The sequence below is a fragment of the Myotis davidii genome, unplaced genomic scaffold (genome assembly GCF_000327345.1).
Source record: "Myotis davidii unplaced genomic scaffold, ASM32734v1 scaffold238, whole genome shotgun sequence".
NCBI lineage: Eukaryota > Metazoa > Chordata > Mammalia > Chiroptera > Vespertilionidae > Myotis > Myotis davidii.
Window position 1 is genome coordinate 5851940 of NW_006293779.1, and position 25824 is coordinate 5877763.

The following is a 25824-nucleotide window of genomic DNA, read 5'->3' on the forward strand; positions in this document are numbered from 1 at the left end:
AAGGACCCCTCACGTCAGCGGCGGTTCCGCGGGCTTCGCTGGTCTCGCGGCTGCCCGCTGGACGCCTGACTGGAAAACCCGGCACGGTACCCTCTTTTCGATGGGCCGCCATCCTTCCAGCAAGGAAAGGGTCCTTTTTGTCCCCTTATCCTGGAGCGAAGGGCAGGTTTAAGGGGCCTGCGGCAACTCAGCGTCGGGATTTTAGTCAGGCAATGCATCGGGCGCCTTCCCGGGGCTGGGCTGCGGGAAAGAAAAGTCTTGGGCCTGGCCCCCTAGCACTTGAAGCTCTTTCCACTTTCGTCCTCTTCTGCTCAAGATGGTGGCCTCCCGCGCAATCGGTTGCCTCAGACGCTTCACAAATGCCTCCAGGACGCTCCACTGCTCAGGTGAGGCCTGGCTGAGGGTGCCCCGGACCCCGGGTATAACGTCTGCGGAGACTAGGGCGGCCTCGGACCTGCGTCCCCCACTCGCTGCCCCCTCCCTGACCCCGCCCGGGGCCCCAGCCCTGGGTTAGGGAGGGGGCAGGGGAGATGCTGCCCTGCGACCCGGTCTCCCGTGTCCTTGGGAAAGGACTGTCACTTCCTCTCTCATGACTCCGAGCCCAGTACGGGTTTCAGGCTCCGTAACCTCTAACGTTCCCGAGTCCTGAGCACCGGCCTGGCACTTGCCGCGCGTCTCCCCGCCGCACGTCCGGGCTCACGCCCCTCTCACCTCCTGTAACGGCGGCCTTGAACCTGCCCTACCGGACTGGGGGGTCCAGGACCGGGACACTCCGGTCGGTCACGCCTCTGTGTCTCCACGACAGTTCGCCCGTACCAAGAGCTACCCTAAAAGCTGCTTGGACAGAATTCGCCAGCCTTTTTTACACCTTTTAATAGGGAGCTCAGCCGTTGCCGTTCAATAATCCCACCGTGTTGAATTTCAAGGGGGAGGTTCTGCAACCGGCTATAAGAAATATTTTAAAAATAACGCCAACACGTGCATCTTATGGGATAAAATGTGATAGACACCCTGTTAGCTTTCATTCGCTTTGTCTTTCTCCAAGCTGGCAATGAAAAGGGTAAAAGTGGGTAATTGTGGAAATTCAAGCGTTTTCCTTCCATGTCAGATCTGTAAGCTGAAATGTGACTAACTTTTCTCATTGTGTGCTGATGATTTCACGAGAGATTTCATTTGCATTGTGCCGTCCTCCCTAATCACAGGGGTAGAATGCTGATTTTAGACAGGTAGCTGGAGTTTCCCTTTACTTTAAGGGATTAATTTTGAGTGATTGAACCTTTTTTTTCTCTCTACTATTTTCTTATTTCAGCCACCGTTTTTAGTCTGCACAGGACAGCTGTGTGTGTGTGTGTGTGTGTGTGTGTGTTGTGTATGTGTGTGCACACGCACACGCCTGTGTGGGTATGCGCCAATCACAATAACAAAATTGAAATATAACGATTGGGGAAAGGGATTAAGAGGAAAGAACCATCCATCCTCTTACTGTTCACCACATAGATACTGTTAGTATTTGGCCATGTTACCCTAGAGTTTTGTTTCCTGTTTTCCACATTTATTGCTTAACACTGTAGAAAAATTGAATGTATATTTTTTAACCTGCATTTGCATTGGTTTTAAGGTACTTCTTATGGATTAGCAGTGGGTATAACACTTGAGTTGATAATTAAGTCATGTGTTTTCTAGTCACTACCTGTGTGACTGGCCAAATACCTTAATGTAATGGGTTTTATTTTCTTCAACTGTAAAATGAATGGTTGGGACTATGGATTTACTTTGAAATGAGAAAGTATGACAGAGGAGTTTGGATTTCATTCTGGCTCTGCCTTTTACGCTCTGATGACCTTGGGAGTAAAACAAAGAATAATCTCACCTTGTGAGCTTTAAAGGAGTTATTCTAGATGTAAAGCAGTTTTTTATGGAGTACGTGCTCAGTAAATGTTAGCTATTAACTAACTTCTGCCCTGAGAAACTGTGGTTCTGTATATCTGAGAATTCTTAAAATAATTTTTACATGTTACATGTATAATTAAACGTTACAAGCTTAGTTTTTTTATATTTTAACATAGAAATATATACACATATAAATATTTGCATTATGTTTTCACAAGTAAGAAACTGGCTCATCCTATATAATAAAAGCTTAATATGCAAATCGACTGAACAGAGGAATGACCGGTCCCTATGACGTGCACTGACCACCAGGGGGCAGATGTTCAATGCAGGAGCTGCCCCCAGCCCGCAGGCCCCAGGCCAGCCAAGGCGGGTGCTAGCAGGGGACCCCTTTTCCCCCGCCCCCCCAATTGGCCCGCAGTCGCCCCACAGAGGGAAGCGACTGGAGGTGGCAGTGGCGGACAGGGCCAGCGATCGGGCAGCACCAGGCCAGCCAAGTTGGGTGCCAGCGGGGGCCCCCCCAGTTGTCCTGCTGGTTGCCCCACAGATTGGCCCTGGTTGCTGGCCAGGCCTAGGGACCCTACCCATGCACAAATCTCATTCCCCGGGCCTCTAGTTATTTGAAAAAATGTCTAGAAAGTGAATTTAAATTTACCTACACAGTGGATTGCCACCTAGACTCAGTAGAGTCCTTCATCCTACAAGTCTGTGCAAGTTGTAATGAGATTATGACATTTCCTGGTAGGTGATTAAAATCTCTTGAAACTGATTTGTAATTCTAGGAGTTTTATTTTTTATTATTTTTTAAAAATATATATTTTTTATTGATTTCAGAGAGGAAGGGAGAGAGAGATAGAAACACCAACGATGAGAGAAAATCACTAATTGGCTGCCTCCTGCATGCCATGCTGGCTGCGCTAATTCTTGGAGTTTTAAACCATTCCTTCTCTACAAGTGCTATAATCCTATATAATAAAAGCCTAATATGTAAATTGACCAAACCTTGGAACAACCAGTTGTCAGGGGGTGGGGCTGGCGAGTGGGTGATGCCAGGCCAGCCAAGTCAGGTGCCAGAGGGGTGATTGGGGGACAGGGCCAGCTGCTAGCAGAGGGAGGCCACTAGTGGTGGTGCAATAGTGGGAGGGGTCAGCCGCTTGTCAGCCGGTGCTATCCCCTGATCAGCCTGCTAGTCGCCTCTTGCAGAGGGAGGCCAGACTGCAGCTTAGGCCCACTTCCCATGGAGAGCGTCAGTCGGACATTGCCTGAGGGTTCCCAGACTGCAGGAGGGCGCAGGCCCAGCTGAGGGACAACCCTCCCCCCCCCATGAATTTTTGTGCACCAGGCCTCTAGTTCTGAATATAACTATCTAATGAAAAATCACATCTGGACCAAAGTATCTTGTTTAATTTCCATACCTACCCTAAATCTAAATCCCCAATTATGTAAATGGTCAAATAATTTCACAGGAAATGGATTAAAGGCAAATACTTTAGAAGATGGTGTATATTTAAATTTGACTCTCACATCCTTAGTTCTATCCCTTTCTTTATTTTTTCTCTTTCTTGACCCTCTCCCTTTGACTATTGAGAAAACCTGTTGTTACAACCAGTGTAACATTTTCATATTGAAATTTGTGTTAGCACAATCCAACTTTCTCCACTGCTATAGTTTCAGATCTTGTAGGTATCTTTTTTGAGTTACATTATTAAAATGGTTAAAAAGTGGGACAAAGGTTTCTCTCTCTTTTGCTGGCTTAGTAGAATATAGGCTAAAGTTCACCCGGCGGCTCTGACATAAGCTCTGATGATTAGGTAGTAGGTAAGGCTGGATTCCAAAAGCAAAGCTGCCTTGTACTCCCACTTGATTTCGTTGACTGTGGTTTGGAATTCTTTTCCAGATTTTTTTTTAACGTGTACTACTTTTTCTCAGCTTTTTGTCTGGGTTAATTTAGAGGAGGTTTTGCGTATATGCTTATAGGTGTGTGTGCAGCAAAGGTAGATTAGTGGGTAAGAGTTTAAAATGGTTTAATCTGTAAGCTAATGAGCACCACCTGTCTTATTTACATGTTTGTTTCTTTTTTTGTTTCTTTTTTCTTTTTTTGTCTGTCTGTATTTATCCCTCCCACTGTGCGTTCCCAACCAGTTCGTTCCCCATTCTAATCCACTTTACCCTATTTAGCTAGACCTGCCTATTCCTAAGCTCCCCTCCCACTGGAATTTGTACTTTATAGGCAAACTCGTTTTTATACCAGCCGAATTCTCACCTCTTATTTTTCTCTACTGAGAATTAATTCTTCCTAGATATTGTTTCACCTGCTGCCATAGAATGTAAACTCCACAAAGACAGGGATTTTTGTCTTTGTTTACTCCAAGTGCCTAGAATGTGTGGCGTTTGGTAGGCCACAGTAAATTTTTTGCTGAATGAAAAATGACTGTGAGCTGATGGTGGAAGAGATTACGGTTTAGTTGGGGAAGCACCTGCTACAGATGCAATGATTAGAGAACAAAACAATAGTTAATAAAGATAAAAAATTTTAGCAGAGAAGAGAAAGATCGTTTGTAAGATGGAATCTCAAAATAAGGCATTGTGGAAAAGGTTGGAGCCATGATATAAATATAAAGAAGGAAGAGTGATAAATACAGATGATAGATTTCAAATGATGGAAAAGCAAAGAAGGGAAGTGTATCGTTAGAGAAGTAGAAGCACAAGGAATTGAGGAGATAGCTGGCTTCTCTTAATTTACTTGGTGTAGCACTTTGACTTACACGCACTTTTATAATCGTTGCATCATTTTACTTCCATCTATGAGAACACTGAAATGCACTAAAAGAGTTGTTCATGGCCATTCAACTAGTAAATTATAAACCTGATGATTCAGCCCAAGTCTTTTGTCTCCCTTTGTCTTTACACTAGCAGCTGACTTGGATTGCTTAAAGAAGAAATTCAAATGAAACCAGAGGTCACCCCATTGTGGTTCTGGCACCATCTACACAGTTTTCTTTTCTTTTTCAATAATATATTCCTTTGCCTTCAAACCAGCAAGATCCTTGGCCACTGTTTATGGTCCTCTCCTAACCCACTCCACCACCAGTGGGTTCACATCCCTGGTTCCCATGTGCCCATATGTTTGCTGTATACTTCGGTTACCTTGTTAAAAAATGCAGATGCTGAAGCTCAGCCCCTTTAAATTCTGATTCCGCGATTCCAGGTTGTCTGTCACTCAAGAATTTTTGGGTATATTTGAGCCTCCCCACCTGATTCTAATACCTAACATAGTTCTGGAATCACTTTTCAATACTGCCAAGTGAATCCCACTTCAGCTGGATATTTGAATAGTCTTATGTGTAATAGTTCACTCCAGAAGGGTCGCTACTTCTGGTCAAATGTAGACCATTCTTACTCGGAAACTGGGTATGGTTCTAAAGTTTGTTTCTAAACCACGTAGAAAATATGTTATTTTTAAACCCAGATAAAACTTTTTTCTAAGATTATCGGACAAAACTTGGAAGATGTAGGTAGGGAGAGGAGTAAGGAGTTAGAGGTGCATAGGAAATGTGGTTGGTCATTAATATGAAAACAAGGGAAGAAAGAGCAGGGTGTTTTGTTTTGTTTTTTTAATTGAAAGTGGTACCCTAGCTGGTTTGGCTCAGTGGACTGAGTGTCGGCCTGCAGACCGAAGGGTCCCGGGTTCGGAGATTCCAGTCAAGGGCACGTACCTTGCTTGCAGGCTCCTCCCGGGCCCAGGCATGTGCAGGAGGCAACCAATCAATGTGTTTCTCTCACATCGATATTTCTTTCTGTCTTTCCCTCTCTCTTCACTCTCTGTAAAAATCAGTGGAAAGATATCCTCAGGTGAGGATTAAAAAGAATAAATAAATTGGAAGTTATAATTAAGGGATGTTGACCCTGTGCTAGCCTCCAGAACAGCTTGGTTATAGCAAGGTGTTTGGATAAGAGCAGGGCAAAGGTGAGTGTTTAATGCTAGAAAGGAGGCAGGGTAAGGCCCAGAATAACTTGGAATTTTTGCCTAGAATTCCCCAATGTTCCTTATTTCTGTCCGGAGTCCAAATTGAAAGACCCTCTGTTGGGACTTCTGTTGTGATGGCTTTTGCTCAAAAGATCATATCATCATGCTGGAGAGCCTCAACTAGTGAAGTGTTTGGGAAGGAGGAAGAATAGCTGGTCTTTGATATCCCCAAGGTAGGGGTATTCTTGGCGGCGTGCCCTATAGACTTATTCTGTGAGAAGGGCTGAAAATAACATGTGATGTGGGCTCTTATTTATAGCTAGAGGCCCAATGCACGAAAATTTGTGCAAGAGTAGACCTTCTTCCCCCTGCTGCTGGCACCGGCTTCCCTCCGGCACCTGGGACCTGGGTTGCCGGCACCAGCTTCCCTCCTCCAGTCGCCGGCAGGCACCCGGGACTCAGGACCCAGGCTGGCTTCTCCTGGGCCACCCGCAGGCACCTGGGACCCCGGCTGGCTTCCCTCCAGCCCTGGCTTCGTCAGGAAGGATGTCCGGAATGACGTCCAGTCCAATGAGCATATTACCCTTTTATTATTATAGATATTCACTAGTGCCCCTTGATTTGATAACATTGGAAACTCCATCTATCCATAGAAATGTAAGCAGATGTGGCTGAGGAACATGGCTGAGATATATTTGGAATACATTTGGAACTGACATTACAGATTGTTTTGTAGATAACTTATTTCTTAGTGTATGCATTTTCTGTTGTTGCCATAACATATTTCCACAAACTTAGTGCCTTAAACAATACAAACACTAATTTTTGCTCTTACAGTTGTGTCAGAAATGAGTCTCACTGGGCTAAAACCAATGGTGTTGGCAAGGCTGTTTCCTTCTGGGTGCTGGAAGGGAGAATCTATTCTTTGCCTTTTCTAGAGGCTGCCTGCATTTCTTGACCAGCAAAAAATGGGACCAAGCAAAATGGGACCAAGTTCTTTTCATGCTGCCATCTCTCTGGTTCTCTTTGCCTCTCTCTTCCCTCTTGTGATTACATTGGGCCCAACTGGATAACCCAGGATAATCTTCTATGTTACGGTCAGCTCATTGGGAACCTTAATTCCATGTGCAGCCTTTATTCCCCTTTGCCATGTAACCTAACGTATTCACAGTTACTAGGGACGTGGGCATTTTTAAGGAGCTATTCTTCCACCTCCCACATTTAGTACCCAGATAATCATATGGCCTGGTAATTTGGAAAAAAAAAAAAAAAAGATATGGTAGTGGTCACAATAATAGCCTAGAACACGTTGTTCTAATTTTGTTTTTTTTGTCGTTATAAATTCCAGCTTTGTTATATCTAACAGGTACTACAGAAATGCTGTTTTGTAAAATAATTAATTTTGAAATTCCTTTTTCTTATAGGTTATATTTCCCGCAACTTTACAGGGTCCTCTGCTTTGCTGGGTAAGGTTAATTTCTTGTTATCATGTTTACATCGCTTTTCAGATTTATTTTGCAATAAAACTGTTTACAAATAAATTTTTCTTCTCCTTTTAGCCAGAACCCATATTAACTATGGAATCAAAGAGGATGTGGCAGTTATTCGAATTAACTCACCCAATTCAAAGGTACCTACTTTAACTTGCTGCAGTTTATTTCTACTAACTACATTCGTGAATCCAGTCTTGAATGGGAAAGAAATCCACCAATCTGGCAGTAACCTTATCATATAAATTTACACTTTTGATAGTTAAATTAGTTAGTTGGACAAGTTGCCCAAGGAATGGAGTTTTCTGAAGCAGAGGTCCTTATTCAAGAATTCCTTCTCATTGCCCTAGCTGGTTTGGCTCAGTGACTAGAGCATCGGCCTGCGAACTGAAGGGTCCCGGGTTTGATTCCAGTCAAGGCACATGCCCAGGTTGCGGGCTCGATCCCCAGTAGGGGGCATGCAGGAGGCAGCCGATCAACGATTCTCATCATTGATGTTTCTCTCTCTGTACCTCTCTCTCTTCCTTTCTCTCCCCTTTCCTCTCTGAAATCAATAAAAATATATATTTTTTTAAAAAGAATTCTTTCTAGTTAACCTAGGTGTCAGATTACCATCAAGGATTAATAAAACTAGCCTTCTGTCATAGTGTAGAATGATGACTTATTAGATAAGGACCAAAATACAAGCTTTGTTTATAAGAATCAAACTACCCATCTTAACTATGAGGTTATTGAATCTGGTTTCTTCATTACCTGCTTGACATTAGTTATTATCTATAAGTTAGCTGGGTTAAATGTGGTTGTTAAGCTTCCTGAGGGATGTGAATGACTTTGTGCTATTCACATATTGGAGGTCAAGTTCTGTTCAAAGTGGAGCTTTATTTGTTTTGGGCAACTTCAACAAAGCAGACAGCATTAATCCAGTATTTTGCCAAGAGGAGCTTTATTGCAGGAGCTCATGGTTTTCCCCCCATCTAAAATTGGTGTATAGGTTTTATACTCAGAAATCTTGTTACCAGAAGCCCAGATGCAATAGGAAGACCTAGAGGGAAGCAATGAACTATCACAAATTAAGGAAAACAGGAGATAGTTCCCATCTCTAGAGTAAATCTTCGCACTCACTGACCAGTGATTCAAACTTAAGATATTTTTTCAGAATTTTCTAAGTTGAACATTTTTCATGAGCACAAAAAATAACATATGGCTATTGTAGGAATTTTTTTAAAAATATATTTTATTGATCTTTTTACAGAGAGGAATAGAGAGTTAGAAACATTGATGAGAGAGAAACATTGATCAGCTGCCTCCTGCACACCCCCCGCAGGGTATGTGCCCACAACATAGGTACATGCCCTTGACCGGAATCGAACCTGGGACCCTTCAGTCCACAGGCGATGCTCTATCCATTGAGCCAAACCGATCCAGCAAGCTTTTGTAGGAAATTTTAAAACTACAGTAGGTCCTCGGGTTATGTCAGAGATCCATTCCTCCGGTGCAACAAAACGCAATTTTCGCCATAAGTTGGAACCCACCTACATAAGCACCTACGTCACTCACATGGAGCACACACACAGCAGTCATGAAGTGAAACAGTAAAAAGAAATTTAAAAGAAAGATAACAATTCCTGACCTTTACTTGTGGTAAATAAATAATAAAAAACATAAAGCACATATGTCAAAATGCCGGAACTTTTTTTTTTTTTATAAATAAATGGAAGATGGCAACGTAACCATGAAATGACGTATGTCGAATCGGATGTAACCCAAGGACTGTCTGTATAAAGAAAATATAATTATTTATATTCCAAACCCAAAAATAACTACTGTTAACATTTCATCCAGTTTCAACCGTGTTTATGAAATTAAGATCATACTATGTATCTAATTTTGATTCTTTTTTTCCTTAATGTTATATAAATTTTTTCCATGTCAGAAATGTTTGTAGACTTATCAGGCAGGCTGAGTAGACCTATTTTTAAAGGGTGGTATGCTTATAGCTGACTGAATAGAAAACTACAGGGTATTTGGTTTTTTTATAAGAAACCCTGCCTCCCCTTCTTGCTTCTAGCAGTATATTTCTGGTGGATAAACATATTTTCTACCATCAAAATAGCACCTGATAGTGACTTGCACATCTGGTTCTTCAAATTTACACCCTTGGATTTATATGTATTTCTCTTTGGCAGGTAAATACACTGAATAAAGAACTACAAGCAGAGTTCATTGAAGTAATGAATGAAATCTGGGCTAGTGATCAAGTCAGAAGTGCTGTCCTTATCTCATCAAAGCCGGGCTGCTTTATTGCAGGTGCTGATATCAAGTAAGTTTTATTAGAGCTGATTTAAAAAGAGGGGCTTGTTGCTTAAGCCATGGAAGACTAAAAATAGCCTTTTCTTAAAGCAGTTGAAAACAGTTCAAATTCTTACCTCAGTAGAATAAAAATATTATAAAATTAAGCTAACAATGAGATGCTATTTAAAAGTTTGAAAATTATCATGTTAGCAAGCCCTTGGAGAAATGAGAAAGTTAATATATTACTAATTGGAATGCCAGTTGTACAGTTGGAGAGCAATTGGCAGCATTTAGTAAAATTGAAAATGCATGTACCATAAAATCCAATGATGCCTCTTCTAGGTATATATGCTAGACAAATCCCACCCTTATGTTTAAGAGCCCATGCACAAGGATGTTCAGTTCTGTATAGTTTAAAATAGAATTTGAAACAAGCTAAATGTCAGTCATTTGGAAAATGGATAATTAAAATGTGAAATATTCACATGATAAAATACTACAAAACAGTTCAAAGGAATTAACTAGATCCACAACATAATATTAGAGCTCAAAAACATAATGTGAAGTTAGAAATAAAAGGCAAGTTGTTGAATGTTTCCTACAGTATATATAGTTTATGTAAATGTTTTTAAACCATACACGAAATATTCGTTATATTTTTTGTGGACACAGATAAGTAGTTGCTCTGGAAGGATACAGTACAAACATGAAAATGGTTGTTTCAGGGTAAATGAAGTGGCTGGTAGGACTTGAGGTTGTCAAAGGGAGCTTTATTGATGCAACTAAAACTTTCTTTTTTTAAGTGGTAGATTGTATACCTGTAAAACTTGTTTACAGTTCTTTAAAACATATACAGTATAAGCAGAAGAAATTATATCTTAGTGTTAGTTTAATGGGTTAAAATGTGAACAGTTGCCGAAACTGGTTTGGCTCAGTGGATAGAGCGTCGGCCTGCAGACTGAAAGGTCCCAGGTTCGATTCTGGTCAAGGGCATGTACCTGGGTTGTGGGCACATCCCCAGTAGTAGATGTGCAGGAGGCGGCTGATCGATGTTTCTCTCTCATCGATGTTTCTAACTCTCTATCTCTCTCCCTTCCTCTCTGTAAAAAATCAATAAAAAATATATATATTAAAAAAATGTGAACAGTTAATTCTGTCAAAATAGGGGTATTTATTATTCTTTGTGCTTTGGGCAATATTGGCCATTATTATAGGCTTAATAATTTGCACTTAAGGTGTTTGTATATTTTTAAACCTTGCTGTAACATTGTGTATCCATTTTTTGTGTAACTAAAAATTTATAAATATTCTGTTTAATGTTTATTTTTTAGGAAAAGATTATGTGTATTGAGTGCTTTGTTTCCTAGTTCAGTTATTTGAGACTAGTGAGACACCACTATACCTGGCAGTAACTAGCTACATCCATAAGAAAATACTTTTGGCTTCCATAAGGCTAGTTGAGCAATTCCCAGCATATAAAATGAAAGAAAAATAGTTGTCTTTGGTCAGAAGTACAGAATTCACAACTTAAATGTGATCAGAAAAAAGTAAGTAGGAAATGAAACAAACTAAAATTAAAGGGCGTGGTTTACATTATTGCAGCAGACCTTTTTTGATCGTTAGGGGATCTATTTAAGATTTTAGATCCCTCTAAACAACTTGAAAGCTTTTTTTCCCCTGCCATTTTGATTGCTGTTTAATCTGAAAGCTACCTCATAGTGGAAATATTTACTAGAAGATGATTTTTCTCATGTTCAGTGCTTTGTAATCTAATGATTAGCTATTGAAGTGAAAATTGTGCCACATGTTTTGTTTCATGTTCTCTGGATCCAGAAACTTAACCCTCTTTTTAGAGAGACGATGTCACTGATATTAGTGCTGTCTGAGGCAGATCCATACTTAAACTTGTGAGTATTTAAAGATTCACCACCACACATTGATATATGATAGGATTGAGGATATAGTAGATGAAGTATTTAACAAAGTGGGCTACAGTTTCATCTTTGATTTTTTTCTGTTCTTGGCTTTCATGTTTACTGCAGCATGATAGCCGCTTGCAAGACCCCTCAAGAGGTAATGCGGCTTTCACAAGAAGGACAGAAAATGTTTGAGAAACTTGAGAAGTCTGCAAAACCTGTTGTGGCTGCCATCAGTGGATCCTGCTTAGGAGGAGGACTTGAGGTATGGGTTTATTACAGAGTCACTGTTTAGCCCAGTGTTAGGACTCGCCCACTAAACTTTTATAGGCTAGTTTTTGCCTGGAAAGTTCTCAGAAAATCAGCTTTCTTTTTAGTTATCAAACTTCTGGATCTGTTTTAATCCTTAATCTCATGACACAGAGCATGTGAACCAAGTGTGATGTTTTCATTTATAAATTGAGAAGATTTCAGCTAGATCTCTTAGATGCCTTTCAATTCTAAAAACCTGGTTAAGCCGAAACCGGTTTGGCTCAGTGGATAGAGCGTTGGCCTGTGGACTGAAAGGTCCCAGGTTCAATTCCGGTCAAGGGCATGTACCTGGGTTGCGGGCACATCTCCATGGGAGATGTGCAGGAGGCGGCTGATCGATGTTTCTCTCTCATCGATGTTTCTGACTCTCTCCCTTCCTTTCTGTAAAAACCTGGTTAAAGTTTGCAGGGCAAAGATTCAGAAGTACAATGCATGCTCATGAGCTAAAGTCTAGTTGAGATACACAAAGCATAATACATGCTTAAGTGCTTTGTGAGTAGTAAAGGTGGTAAATACTAAAAGATTTGAGAGAAGAGATGCTTATTAGAGCGTGTAGGAAAGAAGAAAGGGAAAAGAAAAGAATATTTATCGAGCATTTCTCACATGCTGGCTTCTATGCTAGCCACTTTCACAGCAATTAATTAAGGAAAGCTGTGCCTGGTCCTAAACGATAGGCAGAATTTGATTAACCACAACAGGGGGTGTGGGGGGCATTCCACATACGGTGAGGTGTGAGCAAAGACAAGGGATAAGAGAAGCCTATGAGGACATCACAAGTAGAACTGCTTGATTGAAAAGGAAGTCTGTAGGGTAACAGGCTTCTTAACCTGGGCTGCATGTACAACTGCGTGTGCATTTTTCTATGGAGAGCTTCCATAGCTTTCAGCGGATTTTTAAGGAAATCTTCAGCCCAAAATGAAGTTATTAAATTAGGGGAAAGTATGAAATAAGGCTGGAAGGGTAAATTGTAGAAAGCATTAAATGCCAGCCTAAGAAATTACAGTTTATTCTGTGGGCACATTCCTGGTCTAAAGAAGTAATCTTTGGACCCTCACAGATCCTAAGCTGTTATAAGATTACATTTTCTAACATTCCAATTTTCTTTTCATTTGTTCGAAGCTTGCCATTTCATGCCAATACAGAATAGCAACAAAAGATAAAAAGACAGTATTAGGTGTCCCTGAAGTCTTGCTGGGGATCTTACCAGGAGCAGGAGGCACACAAAGGCTACCCCAAATGGTGAGTTAAAACCCCCCTCCCCTCACTGTGAACTTCAGAACTTTGGTACTTATGTGCCCCTTTGGTAATACAAAAGGCATAGTATTGGGTATTCATTGTAGGATTTAGAAATCAAATAAAATACGAATATTTAGGATCAATAGCAGATTTTTCCTGGTATTTTTTTTTTCAATTTATTTTTTCAGTTTCTTGGATTAAAATTATTAATCGAGGTTCTTTGTTAGTCCCTGAGGAAGGATAAAGATAAATAAGATACATGTCTTGCCTCTTTGAAGCTTATAATTTAATCAGCTCCTTCTCTGCATAGTAACATCTTACCAGTTTTGCAAATCCATGGGTCATATTTCATGATAAATATAAAGGCAGACCTTTCCCCTGATTTGGATGATCTCATTGTTGTATTGTATAGAACCAAAAGAAGCCGATTGCGGAAGTTACCTAATACACTAATGTGTATTAGTATGTAAAATATAAGATAAAATATAACTGATTGATAAATAGCAGTGGTTAGCCTTTCCTCACTTTAGTATTTATTTTGCTCAGTTGAAGGATTTGTAAACTGTAACTGTCACTCTGATATTTTTTCCCCTATGTTCTGATCCTTACTTGCATGTTAGGTGGGTATACCTGCTGCTTTTGACATGATGCTGACTGGTAGAAACATTCGTGCGGACAGAGCAAAGAAAATGGGATTGGTTGACCAATTGGTGGAACCACTGGGTACGTGTTAGCATGTCTCAGAGTTGGGCCTTATGAAATTATTTATTTCCTTAAAGAGTTAATATCTTGCATATTGATTAGAGTGAAACTCATACTCTTAAGGAATGAGTCATCATTCTGAAGAGTGAAGTTTTCAAAAATTATAATATTGCCCAGCCAACATAGCTCTGCAGTTGAGTGTTGACCTATGCACCAGAAGATCACGGTTTGATCCCGGTCAGGGCACATGTCTGGGTTGCAGGCTCGATCCCCAGTAAAGGGGTGTGCAAGAGGCAGCCGATCAATGATCCTCTCTCATCACTGATGTTTCTGTCTCTCCTTCTCCCTTCTTCTCTGAAATTAATAATAATAAACAAATAAACAGATATCCTCCTGTTGTGGATTTCTAGTTTAATTTTGTTGTGGTCAGAGTACAATTAGTCCTATTTGCAGTTTCCCCATCTGTGAGTGCATAGTTCATGATTCCTGCACCCACCAGTGTCTGATCTGACGTGGAAAGCTATGCTGAAAGTGGGTGCTAGAGCCTTTGGCTTTGGCATGCCTAGGCTTTTGCCTACCTGGGACTCATCTAAACTTGATTTGCATTCCAGTCTCTTGTGTTTGTTTTTGCAGGACCAGGAATAAAACCTCCAGAGGAACGGACAATTGAATACCTAGAAGAAATTGCAGTTACTTTTGCCAAAGGACTAGCTGATAAGAAAATATCTTTAAAGAGAAGCAAAGGATTGATGGAAAGTGAGTGTTGTTATTAAAGAATAAAGGCAAAGCTTCTTTCCAGGGAGTTTAATTTTATTTGCAGTAAATTTTAAGTGAGGATAGGGTAAATGCATTATTTTCTGGAAGCATAAAGTTAACCTTAAGGGATATAACAACTCTGCTCTAGGGTCAAGTTCTGAACCTTCTACTCGTAAGTTAAAACCATTATTTTTAACTTTTTATTTTGGAACATTTTAAACATTAATACAACAGAATTCTGTAACAGTGTATATAATACTGTTACAGTGCCCAGCTGAAGCACTTATCACATAATGAAGCTATGTTTGAAGCTGTGCTTAGGTTGAAATGTAGATTTTGCATATCAGAGTAAAGAGCAGTTCTTTCATATAGCTAGAGCTATTGAATTTTTATGGAGTTTACAGAACAAACTAACAAATGCTTATTGCCAATAAGTATCTAAAAGCTTTTTACCTTACAGGATTGACATCGTACGCCATGGGTATTCCATTTGTCAGGCAACAGGTTTACAAAAAGGTGGAAGAACAAGTACGAAAGCAGACCAAAGGCCTCTATCCTGCACCTCTGAAAATAATTGACGTGAGTCTTTTCCCCTCTCAGATTTCTTATATTTTCCTCCTTTGTATAGCACAATATTCTTTAATAGCACAATACTCTTTATTGCCATTCTGGACTATATATGCCAGTACAGAAGTTCTTAATTCTGCTATTAAAGTACTTAACAAAAATAAGGATTCATATAAATTGATATATTTGGGGATACTAGGTGCCAGGCATATTTATTAGTTGATGAGTTTAAAGCTGTCACTTATAAACCAGGATGGAACCTATGTCATATCAATATATCAAGGCCAGTAAAATATTGAGCATTTATATAGAGTTGAAACAAAACTGATGGCTATATTCTATCCTTAGTCAAAATCATTGTCCGTACCTACAGTGTCTCACTGACTTTCCCATTGCCATAATTAAACAAGAGATGTAATGATATAGGAAAGTTCCGAAAAGAACAAAGAATAGGAGAAATGATCAGAGGGTTAAAGAAACTTCTACCTAAAGATAGACTTTAAGACAGAACTCTCTGATCTGGAAAGTCTGAGATTAAGAGAGTGTATAATTAAAGACCTCAAAATTGGAGAATGGATTAGCCAACAGATATATTTTGGGTAGAAGACACCAAAGAACATAAAATATGAAACATAATCCCCTACCTCCATTCATCTCACAGTCGGGGCTGGGGAGATTAGACATATATATGTGGTAAGGCAGATCACAGTGTGAGGGACATTACAAAGCAGTATAGAGCAGCATAGGACTACTGCCAGATACATGGGACGGAGGAAAACTGCTGAGTGCTCAGACAAGGGAGTAATCACTGTGAACCACAGAGGTCAGGAAGAGCAGGATTTGGCCTGAGCCCTGAGAAATGGGTAGAGAGTAGGTGAAAGGAAAGTGGGGCCAGGTCAGGTGGGCATTTTGAGCAAAGTTTCAGAAGGTGGGAAGCACCAAGCTCTTCAAGGAACTTCATTGAGATTAGGTGTTGTAGGAGGACAGTGAGATGTCTGCAGAAAGGCAGATCAAAGCTAGATTGCAGAAGGTTGGTCAATAATGAGTTAAGAAATTTGTTCTGGCCCTGGCCAGTTGCCCAGTGGTTAGAGTGTCAGCCTGCATGCTGGAGGCCCATGGGTTCGATTCCTGGTTAATGGCACATAGAACGGGTTAGCTCCAATCTAGTCTTTAAAAACTAACAACACTAGCCCTGGCCAGTGTGGCTCAATTGGTTGGGTGTCATCCTGGTCACTGAAAGGTTCCCTGTTAAATTCCTGGTTGGGTCACATGCCCGGGTTATGGGCTTAGTCCCCAGTAGGGGTTGTGCAGGAGACAGCTGATAGATGTTTTGGCCTCACATCAATGTTTCTCTCTGTTACTCTCCCTTAAAAATCAAATAAACTTTTCTTTAAAATAAGTGAAGAAAGAAGCTAAAAATAAAAATTAACTACACTAGGCTGGCTTGGCTCAGTGGTTGAGCGTCGACCTGTGAACCAGGAGGTTACAGTTCCATTCCCCGTCAGGGCACATGCCTGGGTTGCTGGCACAATCCCCAGAGAGGGGTGTGCAGGAGGCAGCCGATTAATGATTCTCTCTCATCCTTAATGTTTCTATCTCGCTCTCCCTCTCCCTTTCTCTCTGAAATCAATTTGAAATATGTGTGTGTGTGTGTGTGTGTGTGTGTGTGTTTAAACAAAAACTAACAACACTAGTAATTTTATTCAGCCTTCTCTGAATAAATCCACTCCAACAGTGAACAAGTATTTTGTATGTTTTTTAGGTGGTCAAGACTGGACTTGAGGAAGGAAAAGAAGCTGGCTATCTCTCTGAATCTCAGGTAAAGTTTTTTCTTGTGATTTTTGCTTATTAGATATAAGAAAACCAAAGATCTGAAAATGTACAAAACTGAAAAAAGAAAAAGTATTCAAAGCCTAGTAAAACATTTCCTCCAGCCAAAACCGGTTTGGCTCAGTGGATAGAGCATCGGCCTGTGGACTGAAAGGTCCCAGGTTCGATTCCGGTCAAGGGCATGTACCTGGGTTATGGGCACATCCCCAGTAGGGGATGTGCAGGAGGCAGCTGATCGATGTTTCTAACTTTCTATCTCTCTCCCTTCCTCTCTGTAAAAAATCAATAAAATATATTTAAAAACAAAACAAAACATTTCCTCCAGTGGTTACCATTTTTTCTGATTAATCTCAGTAGGCAAGTAGATGCAAGAAAACTTGGTGGTCCCCAACTGTTTGAACTTGCTCTCAATAACAAAGGAATAACAAGAAAGAGCAGGGGCAGAGTTACAATTCTTTCAAATGAATAGTTTGGACATTTTGTTCTGAAGTCAGTCTGATTGTATTGTGATAAAATGACACAGTGATAGAAAAGTACAGTCCTTACTTGTTAGGGCCTAGCAATAAAACTTTGAATTAGAAAACGAAAGGAAATGTTTTTTTGCACCCACTAAGAAAAAAAAGAGAAAGAAAAAAATAAATTAATTTTTTTAAAAAATAAATGAAAGAAGAGAAAGGGATACAGGAACCAGCCTCGCTCCTTTTACTGTCTGAGTTGGTGATACGGCAAATTTCAGTGGTTTGGGTTGTTTGTAAGTTCTAAGCAATCATTGAAGAATGATTGCTCTTTGGTAATAGGACAAAAGGTATGGGAAGAACTTAAGACAGTTCCAGAGAAAACATGTCTGTACTTACTGCAGTGCACTTCTGATTTATTCTCTTCCATCAGTAAAATGGAAGCATATTTTATGCATCAATAATTGTCCACCCTGCATGTGTTGTACTAGGTATTTCCTGTCTATTCTACTTAGCACTACCCACTAAATTCATGAACACTGATGGATTTCTACCCACACTTTGAAAATCACTGGTTTATTGAATCACTGCTAAATCAAGATTAGTAAAGCATTGATTCTGTAGAACAGTGTTTCATGTTTTATGAGGACATGATAGCAACTTTGTTAGAGGGATTCCTTCTTTGGAATACTATTTGGAACCTTGTAATTATAACAATAAATTCTAGTGATATTGGTGATGACAATAGCCAACATTGAGACCCTAGTCATTTACTAGTGTTCTCATTTAATCCCCACAATACTGTTAAAAGAGGCATCGTTTTCCCATTTTAAGGATGAAGAAAGCTTCACAACTGAGAAATGGCAGAGCCAGGATTCAAACCCCGTTCTGTCAGACCAGACTCTAAAGCTCGCGCTCCTCACCACTAAGTTGAGACTTGTTCTCCATAAGTGGTAATATGCTTTTTAAAGTGGTAGGTCCCGTGTGGGCCACCTGCTACAGTGGCAAGAGAACTGGAGTTGAAAGTCATACTGCTTGGGTTCAGGTTCCATTTCTGCCACTCCGAGGCAGTGTGACTGTGAACAAGGTCATTTAATTTCTCTGGGTCTCCTCTTCCCTATCTTTAAGCTGAGAGGGTTGCTTGAGATGATCATGAAGATCCATTTTGGCTCTGACACACTAATACCATAAAAAAGGCTACCATGACTCTAATGTAGTGAATGAGCTCAGTTATATCCTACACCTTTGAAAGCAGTAGTCGGAAAGTGCTGCAGATGAGAAGGGTAAAGAAAAGACAGACGCCAGCACAGGCACCGCTGAGACCCCGAGGACCTGTGGCTTTGCTGTGTTACTCTGGTCCCCAGAGAAAGCACGCGGAAGGAATCCCTATCACTGAGACTGTGAAGTTCTACTTTTCCTTGTTCTTTTGTACATTTTAGAAATTTGGAGAGCTTGCGATGACCAGAGAATCAAAGGCCTTGATAGGGCTGTACCACGGTCAGGTCCTGTGCAAGAAGAATAAATTTGGAACACCACAGAAGGAGGTTAAGTAAGTTAAACTCTACCCAGGAAGCCCTGTGGACTTCCCCACGTGCTAAGCTTGTAGATGTCTTCGAAGAATATCACAGAGCTAGATTTCTGTCTTCAACCTTGCCATAAACTGCCTCTGTCCTGGGCACATTAGATCCCTATTCCTACCAAGAACTTCTTGGCTTTCTTTTCAGTGATCTCAGCATGATTGAAGATCAATATGATTCGATCTTCTTGGGTAGTCCAATTCTTGTCGACCTAAAGGATTTTTGAATTTAACTTTGAAAATCAGTCATTTATTAAAGGTGTATTTTTATAAATAATTATTTGAAATACCTTATGATTGTGTCTGCTTTAGTTGGTTTATTGGGTGATAACTTGGGCATTCTCCTACTTTTACGGAAATGATTAAAAGTTATTTACTAGAAATCATTTTATCCTTGCCTTTCAGGAACCTCGCTGTTCTTGGTGCAGGGCTGATGGGAGCTGGCATTGCCCAAGTCTCTGTGGACAAGGGCCTAAAGACTATACTTAAAGATGCTACGCTAACCGGGCTGAGCCGAGGACAGCAACAAGTGTTCAAAGGGTAAGCCTGCTTTCTGCCATTGCCAGGAGTTAGAATGGTTGTAGTGGTTTTTTGCCACCATTGATTCCTTTTTGCTGAACATGGTGAGTACTAGATGCTCCATAGTTGAGCTGTGTTTCCTTTGATCTTGTTGTTGTTAATCCTCACCCGAGGATATTTTTCCATTGATTTTTAGAGAGAGTGGAAGGGAGGGGGAGAGACACACAGAGAAACATCAGTGTGAGAAATGAATAAATTTGGAATGCATTGATTGGTTGCCTCCTGCAGGGATCAAGCCTGCAACCGAGGTACGTGCCCTTGACTGGAATTGAGCCTGTGACCCTTCCGTCCAACTGTGGAGGCTCTATGCACTGAGCCAAACCAACTAGGGCTGATATTTTGAAATGCTAATTCCTTCCTTCATGTTGCCACAGATATTATAAACCATTAGTATTATCAGACTCTGTAGTCTTTGAGTGCAGAAGAAAAATCTTTATTAGATATTTTAAAATGACATTTATTTTGTGCTTTGGTATCAGACTGAAAATAGTGAATTTGATAGTTTCCATGTAATAGCTTATTGTTATGGTCTGTCTTTGCGGAGAGAACTGAGGTTAGGAATGAGGAAATGCCAGTCACTGCACATTGAAGGTAGCACTGGGACCAGAACTCTTGAGCCTTGTTGACTGGCGTGACTGTGGAGAAGCAGTTGATTGATTTGGTTCCGCAGTGTCTGAGGCTTTATAAGACTGTCTCCATCTTACCTCTGAATTAATAAAGAGTAAATATTATTCTCCCTCTGCTCACCTAACCCTCTCCCCACACACACTTGCTGCCTGTTTTGCAGAGGGGCAGAGGGGAATAGTGGAGCAGCAGCCTCTCCAGATGGGAATTGGTTTCAGCTCAGTTCTCTGCTCCACTGCAATGGACAGGCTGGCTGCACTTAGAATACCTGCATGTGACTTTCAGCTGAGTGAGCATTTTTTTGTTTCTCAAGTGGATTAGATAGCTTAAAGCATGTTTTTACCCCTTTTCTGCAGAGAAGCTCATCTATTGCTACCAGGGCCCTGGCAGATTTAACCCCTTCCCTGGCAGAAACGTGTATACACGTTTTCACAAAATGTTCTTTTTTCAGTCATCGACGAGTATACTCGTCTAAAACTTTACCTTCAAAAACCAGCTACATACGTACCATTCAGGAGTTGGAGCAGAATAAAGCACATGTGCTAGACATCACCATCGCTCTTAGACTAGCCTGCAGGCGCCCCACACATTTCATCGTAACCTAGTGAGAAACTGCTACTCTGGAACAGCTTCCTCCCTGGATCTCTTTTGGGTCCAGGTGTCCTGGTTTCCCGTTGCCTTAGCAACACCAGGCTCCGGTGAATGCCCCTCACCAGACTGCTGACTTGGGACCTACATGGATCCTGTCCTCCCTCAGTTTCATTAGGCATTGGCATTAGAGCAACTGATTATATCTTGAACTCTGACAAGTTGTATTATTTGCTGACATGGTTGTCAGAAACCAGGAGGTTTGAACCCATACTTTTAAGACTTGCATACTTCTTTGAACTTACCTTGTGGCTTTAATTTTTCTTTTTGGTTAAGGAAATTAGTGAAGGGGCTTTAGCTTCATTCTTCATTCAAAGGAAAACTCTAGGTCATTTATTCTGAAAGTATAGTCAGATGAAATCCTAAGAGAGCCTGTTTTCCTTGGCAATCTAATCTATAATAATGAAAGTATAATATGCTAATTAGACTAGACAGCCAAACAACCTTCCCGACGAAGATGGGGCTGCAAGGGCTTAGCTCCTTGCACGAATTTCATGCATCAGGCCTCTAGTAAAAAATAATCAGATAAATGTTTGAGTAGCAGAAATCCTTTTATCTCTCAGTGGGAAAGAAGAAACCTTGCGTTAATATTTTATGGGATCAATACAATATGCTACTAGGTATTGACTGGAAAGTTGGTTAAGAATATAAGAAATGCCGAAACCGGTTTGGCTCAGTGGATAGAGCGTCGGCCTGCGGACCGAAGGGTCCCGGGTTCGATTCCGGTCAAGGGCATGTGCCTGGGTTGCAGGCATATCCCCAGTGGGGGATGTGCAGGAGGCGGCTGGTCGATGTTTCTCTCTCATCGATGTTTCTGACTCTCTGTCTCTCTCCCTCTCTGTGGAAAATCAATAAAATATATTTTTAAAAAAAAGAATATAAGAAATAATTCTTGGTCTCTGTCCTCTAGAAAATTATAAACACAGAATAACCAAATGATTTTTAAGCAAGTATAAAGCCATATGGTCTAGGACATGGGTTGGCTGAGAGCTGCTCTTAGTTTTGCCATTCTAGTATTTGTGTTTACTCCTCATGGCAAAACTGTTTTCTGAATGATACAGTTTATGTAAATTGGGCTCTGAGAGGCATCTTGTAAGAGAAAGAATGTGGACTTGGGGGTTACCTGTCTTGGAATCCTTGTGCCCTAGGTACCCTGGTACCTAGTTCTTTGACCACAAGTCGCTCTGAGTCTTTTTGAGCAAGTCAGCTCCCTCAAAATGGGAATAAGACCTCACAGAGTTGGTGGAAAACATAATATATTCTCTGGCCCATGGACAGTCAATAAATGTTAGTTTCCTACTCTTCCCTTTTGACTAGAAATTTTCTTTTCTAGACTGAACGATAAAGTGAAGAAGAAAACTCTAACGTCATTTGAAAGAGACTTCATTTTCAACAACTTGACTGGGCAGCTTGATTACCAGGGTTTTGAAAAGGCCGACATGGTGATTGAGGCTGTTTTTGAGGACATTAATCTTAAGCACAAAGTCCTGAAGGAAGTAGAAGCGGTAAGTAAGGGGCCTGGGTACTTGAATCCTAGTGTAGTGAGTGGAGGACACAGATACGGGGTTTAAGGAACTGCAGGAAACTCATTGTTCTTTTTATGAAGAGCCCAAGCCTACGTTTTTATGTGCGCTCATGCACGCGGTATGTTGTAAATGTCAAATCTAAGTCCTATGGGAGGAAAATCAAGTAGCTTATTATCCTAAGCACAGGTTTTGTTAGCCATATATGGGAGTTCAGTCACCCAAGCATACAAATAACCTCATGGAGTAGAGGCAGATTTCTCGCCATTTTGGGTTAACTTAGTAAGCCATAACAGAAGTTCTTCAGGTCTAGACAGCAAAGGAAATACGGAGAAACAATTTCAACAGGCAGGATTCAAATGCCTGCTTTGTGGAAATACTGCTTTTTTAAATATATATATATATATATATATACCACTGAGTCATGCCAGCTGGGCTGCTTTGGTCTTTATCCCAAATGCTCTTTGTCACAGTTCTTGAGATGGGATGACAGAAACAAAACAAGTACTTGTAATATAAAGAAAGAGCCCAGAAAAGAAGAAATGGCAGTAATCCAGGCATGAGATAGAGCTGATGCCTAGACTAGCCTACAGTTAGACCAGCCGTGGGCAAACTACGGCCCGCAGGCCGGATCTGGCCCGCTTGAAATGAATAAAACTAAAAAAAAAAAAAAAAAAAGACCGTACCCTTTTATGTAATGATGTTTACTTTGAATTTATGTTAGTTCACACAAACACTCCATCCATGCTTTTGTTCCGGCCCTCCGGTCCAGTTTAAGAACTCACTGTGGCCCTCGAGTCAAAAAGTTTGCCCACCCCTGGTCTAAACCCATTCCTTTGACATTCTTCACAATCCTTCTCTCCAAACTTCTCACTGTCTTGGTTGTCCCCTTTAGTGTCTTCATCATGTCTCAGTCCTCTGTCGCCATATGACAAGCCACGTGAAAACAATTCACAGTTCTGCAGTTTGGATAGGGCTTCCTAGAGGCGGCTGGTCCTTAACCATGTGGTTTCACTCAGTGTCACTCATATGACTGCATTCAGCGGAAAGCTTGCTTGGAGCGCCTCCCAGTGGCCTCCCTCTGCTGGTGGCCTCCCTCACTAGCAGTCAGTCAGAACTTCTCTACAGCATGGCTGCTGCCTTCCAAGAGAGCAAATGCAGAAGCTACTGGGCTTAAGGCTAGGCCTGGAACTGGCAGTCACTTCTGCTGCATTCCATTGGTCAAAGCAAGTCACAGGCCAGCTCAGATTCAGGGGAGGGGAAATAGACTTCTCCTGGGTGGGAGGACCAGCGGACATGGACAAGAGGGGAAGAGTTCTTGCCAGCCATCTTTGGAGACATTGGTTTGTGCTTCATAAAGAATTTTTCCACCACCGTTAGACACTGTACCACCGTATTGTAAGTGGAGACTGCGGTAGCTTTCTTACAGTCATGCTCTGCTGTCAACTCACATTATATGTTGATGAACTAAAATCCTGGGACCTTTATCAGGGGATCACTGCCAGTTCAGGTCTTGTTCATCAGGTGCCCGTTTAGTTCTTTTTTCCCTTTTTAAAAAATCTTAGTGCAATACTTTATCCCCATTATAATTCATCTTGTTTTACACTCCGCTTTCAGTGTGTTGAATATATCTTGAACCTCGATTTTCATCTTTGATGTTAGGCTTCTGCCTGTCCCAGATTTGCACAAATGCCACAGGTGTGCTTTCCATGTTTTCATCCAGGCATCTGAATACAAACATGAATAATTTGGGATCATGGACAGAATGCTGAAAAGGGTCTACATTATAGACTATTCTGTAGGTTGATAAAGCTGATAGTTAATAGTATTCATGTACTGTAGATATAATTATAGTGGTGTATCGAGTTTTAGTAGCACAGAGTATAAAATGAGGTAGGCATGCACTTTATGGCTTATTCTTATAAAGGTGAAGGGTGGGAGTGCCATAAGCTTTCAGACTTGAGTGCAGATCCAAACAAGAAGAGGACTGACACCCATGCTGGATATTGAAATGACTGAATTTTGATTCAAGGTCACCTTTCTTCAGTGTTTATCTGAAGTGTCTTATTTACGTAACTGTTGGGGTGTAGTCTCCAGGTTAGGATTAGGTGACCTTAGGATGGGCCGTGACTGGAAGGCTGAATGGAAAAGAGAACAAGGCCGACACATTCCTCAACACATGCCCTGGAAGTCGGAAATGTCAGGCAGTGTCTGCAGTCCGCGCGGTTCTGGGCGAGAGAATGGCTGGGCCCAAGTGTCACTCATTACTTGACTTTGGACTCCAGTCACCTCCCAGGCCCACATGACACATTCTTCAATGCTTTTCCCCTGCAGGTGATTCCAGCTCATTGTGTTTTTGCCAGTAACACATCGGCTCTCCCAATCAATGAAATTGCTTCTGTCAGCAAAAGACCTGAGAAGGTAAATTTTGAAGAGAAAAACCCTGAAATGTCTTACAGCCTCAGACTCATTGAGAAGGGACTGGTGTGGATTATGAAGTGGGTGGGGCTGACTACGTATTCCTCAAAACTGGGCACAAAAAAGCTAGTACCATGACCAGTGTGTTATGCAGGAACAAGTAAAGTACAACTAAAAATGCTTCTATAGGTGATTTGCATCCTCATGGGTATAATTATTCAGGTTCAGACTATGAAATCCACCTTTATTACAATTAGGTATCGAAAGCTAGGCCCTAAGAAGGGATGCTCCAAAATATCACTTCATCTACATAGCAGACTCCGGTGACTGACTGTCCAGAACAGGTTTGGTTCCAGTTCCAGACTCAGGAATGAGGATCGGGGGTGTGGTAGGATGTCTCTATCTGTGGGGGTTACTTAGACCTTTGACCCAGGACATGAAAGGGGTGGGTGTGGAAGGACTTTCAGCGATTTGAAATGAGGCCCACAGATTGATCTTTGGGCTTCTGCTATCCACCAGAGTAAAATCAAGGGAAAGTGAAAACACTCAAGGATAAATGAAACACCTCACCTCTTAGGAGGACCCAGTTGGCCTCATCCAACCAGAACCAGCCAAAGGTAGGCAGGAGTGGAAAAGACTTGAAGGATTTGAAAGGTTAACACATTATCCATGTACTAAAAACACAAAAGCCTCTTTACTCCTATTCTAATAGTTTGCTAATTTCCTAGCACACAGCAGATTAGGGCCGGATAGAGGCAGGCTCAGTGATGGCAGGAAAAGGTCACGGAGAAGTGGCCGCTGATAGTGTGACACTAGGGGAAGACACAACACAGTGTAAAGGCAGGTGGACAGTCTGGCATTGTTGCCACACGCAGAGCAACTCCGCAGCATTTAAAGTCAGCAGAGGAGCCCTCTTGTTCCTTTGCTGCCACCTCTCGTTCTCCCCAGTGGAGAGGAACAAGCATCGCGCTTTGCAGTCTGGCCTGCAGGATCTCAGATAATTCTCATCACCTGGTGTCATTCATGTGCAAGTAAGGCCAAAG

The 25824-nt window shown here is 41.3% G+C and overlaps 1 protein-coding gene across 1 annotated transcript in view; it reads left to right on the forward strand.

Annotated features, from left to right (window-relative positions):
- Positions 1–216: 216 nt before the first annotated feature.
- The window catches only part of HADHA (hydroxyacyl-CoA dehydrogenase/3-ketoacyl-CoA thiolase/enoyl-CoA hydratase (trifunctional protein), alpha subunit), a 29955-nt gene continuing 4347 nt past the window's right edge, over positions 217–25824 (forward strand). Inside the window, exons 1-14 of the mRNA XM_006767496.2 lie at positions 217–386; positions 7282–7323; positions 7417–7487; positions 9534–9667; positions 11682–11820; positions 12987–13106; positions 13724–13826; positions 14439–14561; positions 15022–15140; positions 16891–16947; positions 18853–18962; positions 19395–19529; positions 22174–22345; positions 24698–24784. Coding sequence (XP_006767559.1) covers positions 317–386; positions 7282–7323; positions 7417–7487; positions 9534–9667; positions 11682–11820; positions 12987–13106; positions 13724–13826; positions 14439–14561; positions 15022–15140; positions 16891–16947; positions 18853–18962; positions 19395–19529; positions 22174–22345; positions 24698–24784 — 1482 coding nt within the window. The 5' untranslated portion in view covers positions 217–316. The remainder of the gene's footprint in view (positions 387–7281; positions 7324–7416; positions 7488–9533; positions 9668–11681; positions 11821–12986; positions 13107–13723; positions 13827–14438; positions 14562–15021; positions 15141–16890; positions 16948–18852; positions 18963–19394; positions 19530–22173; positions 22346–24697; positions 24785–25824) is intronic.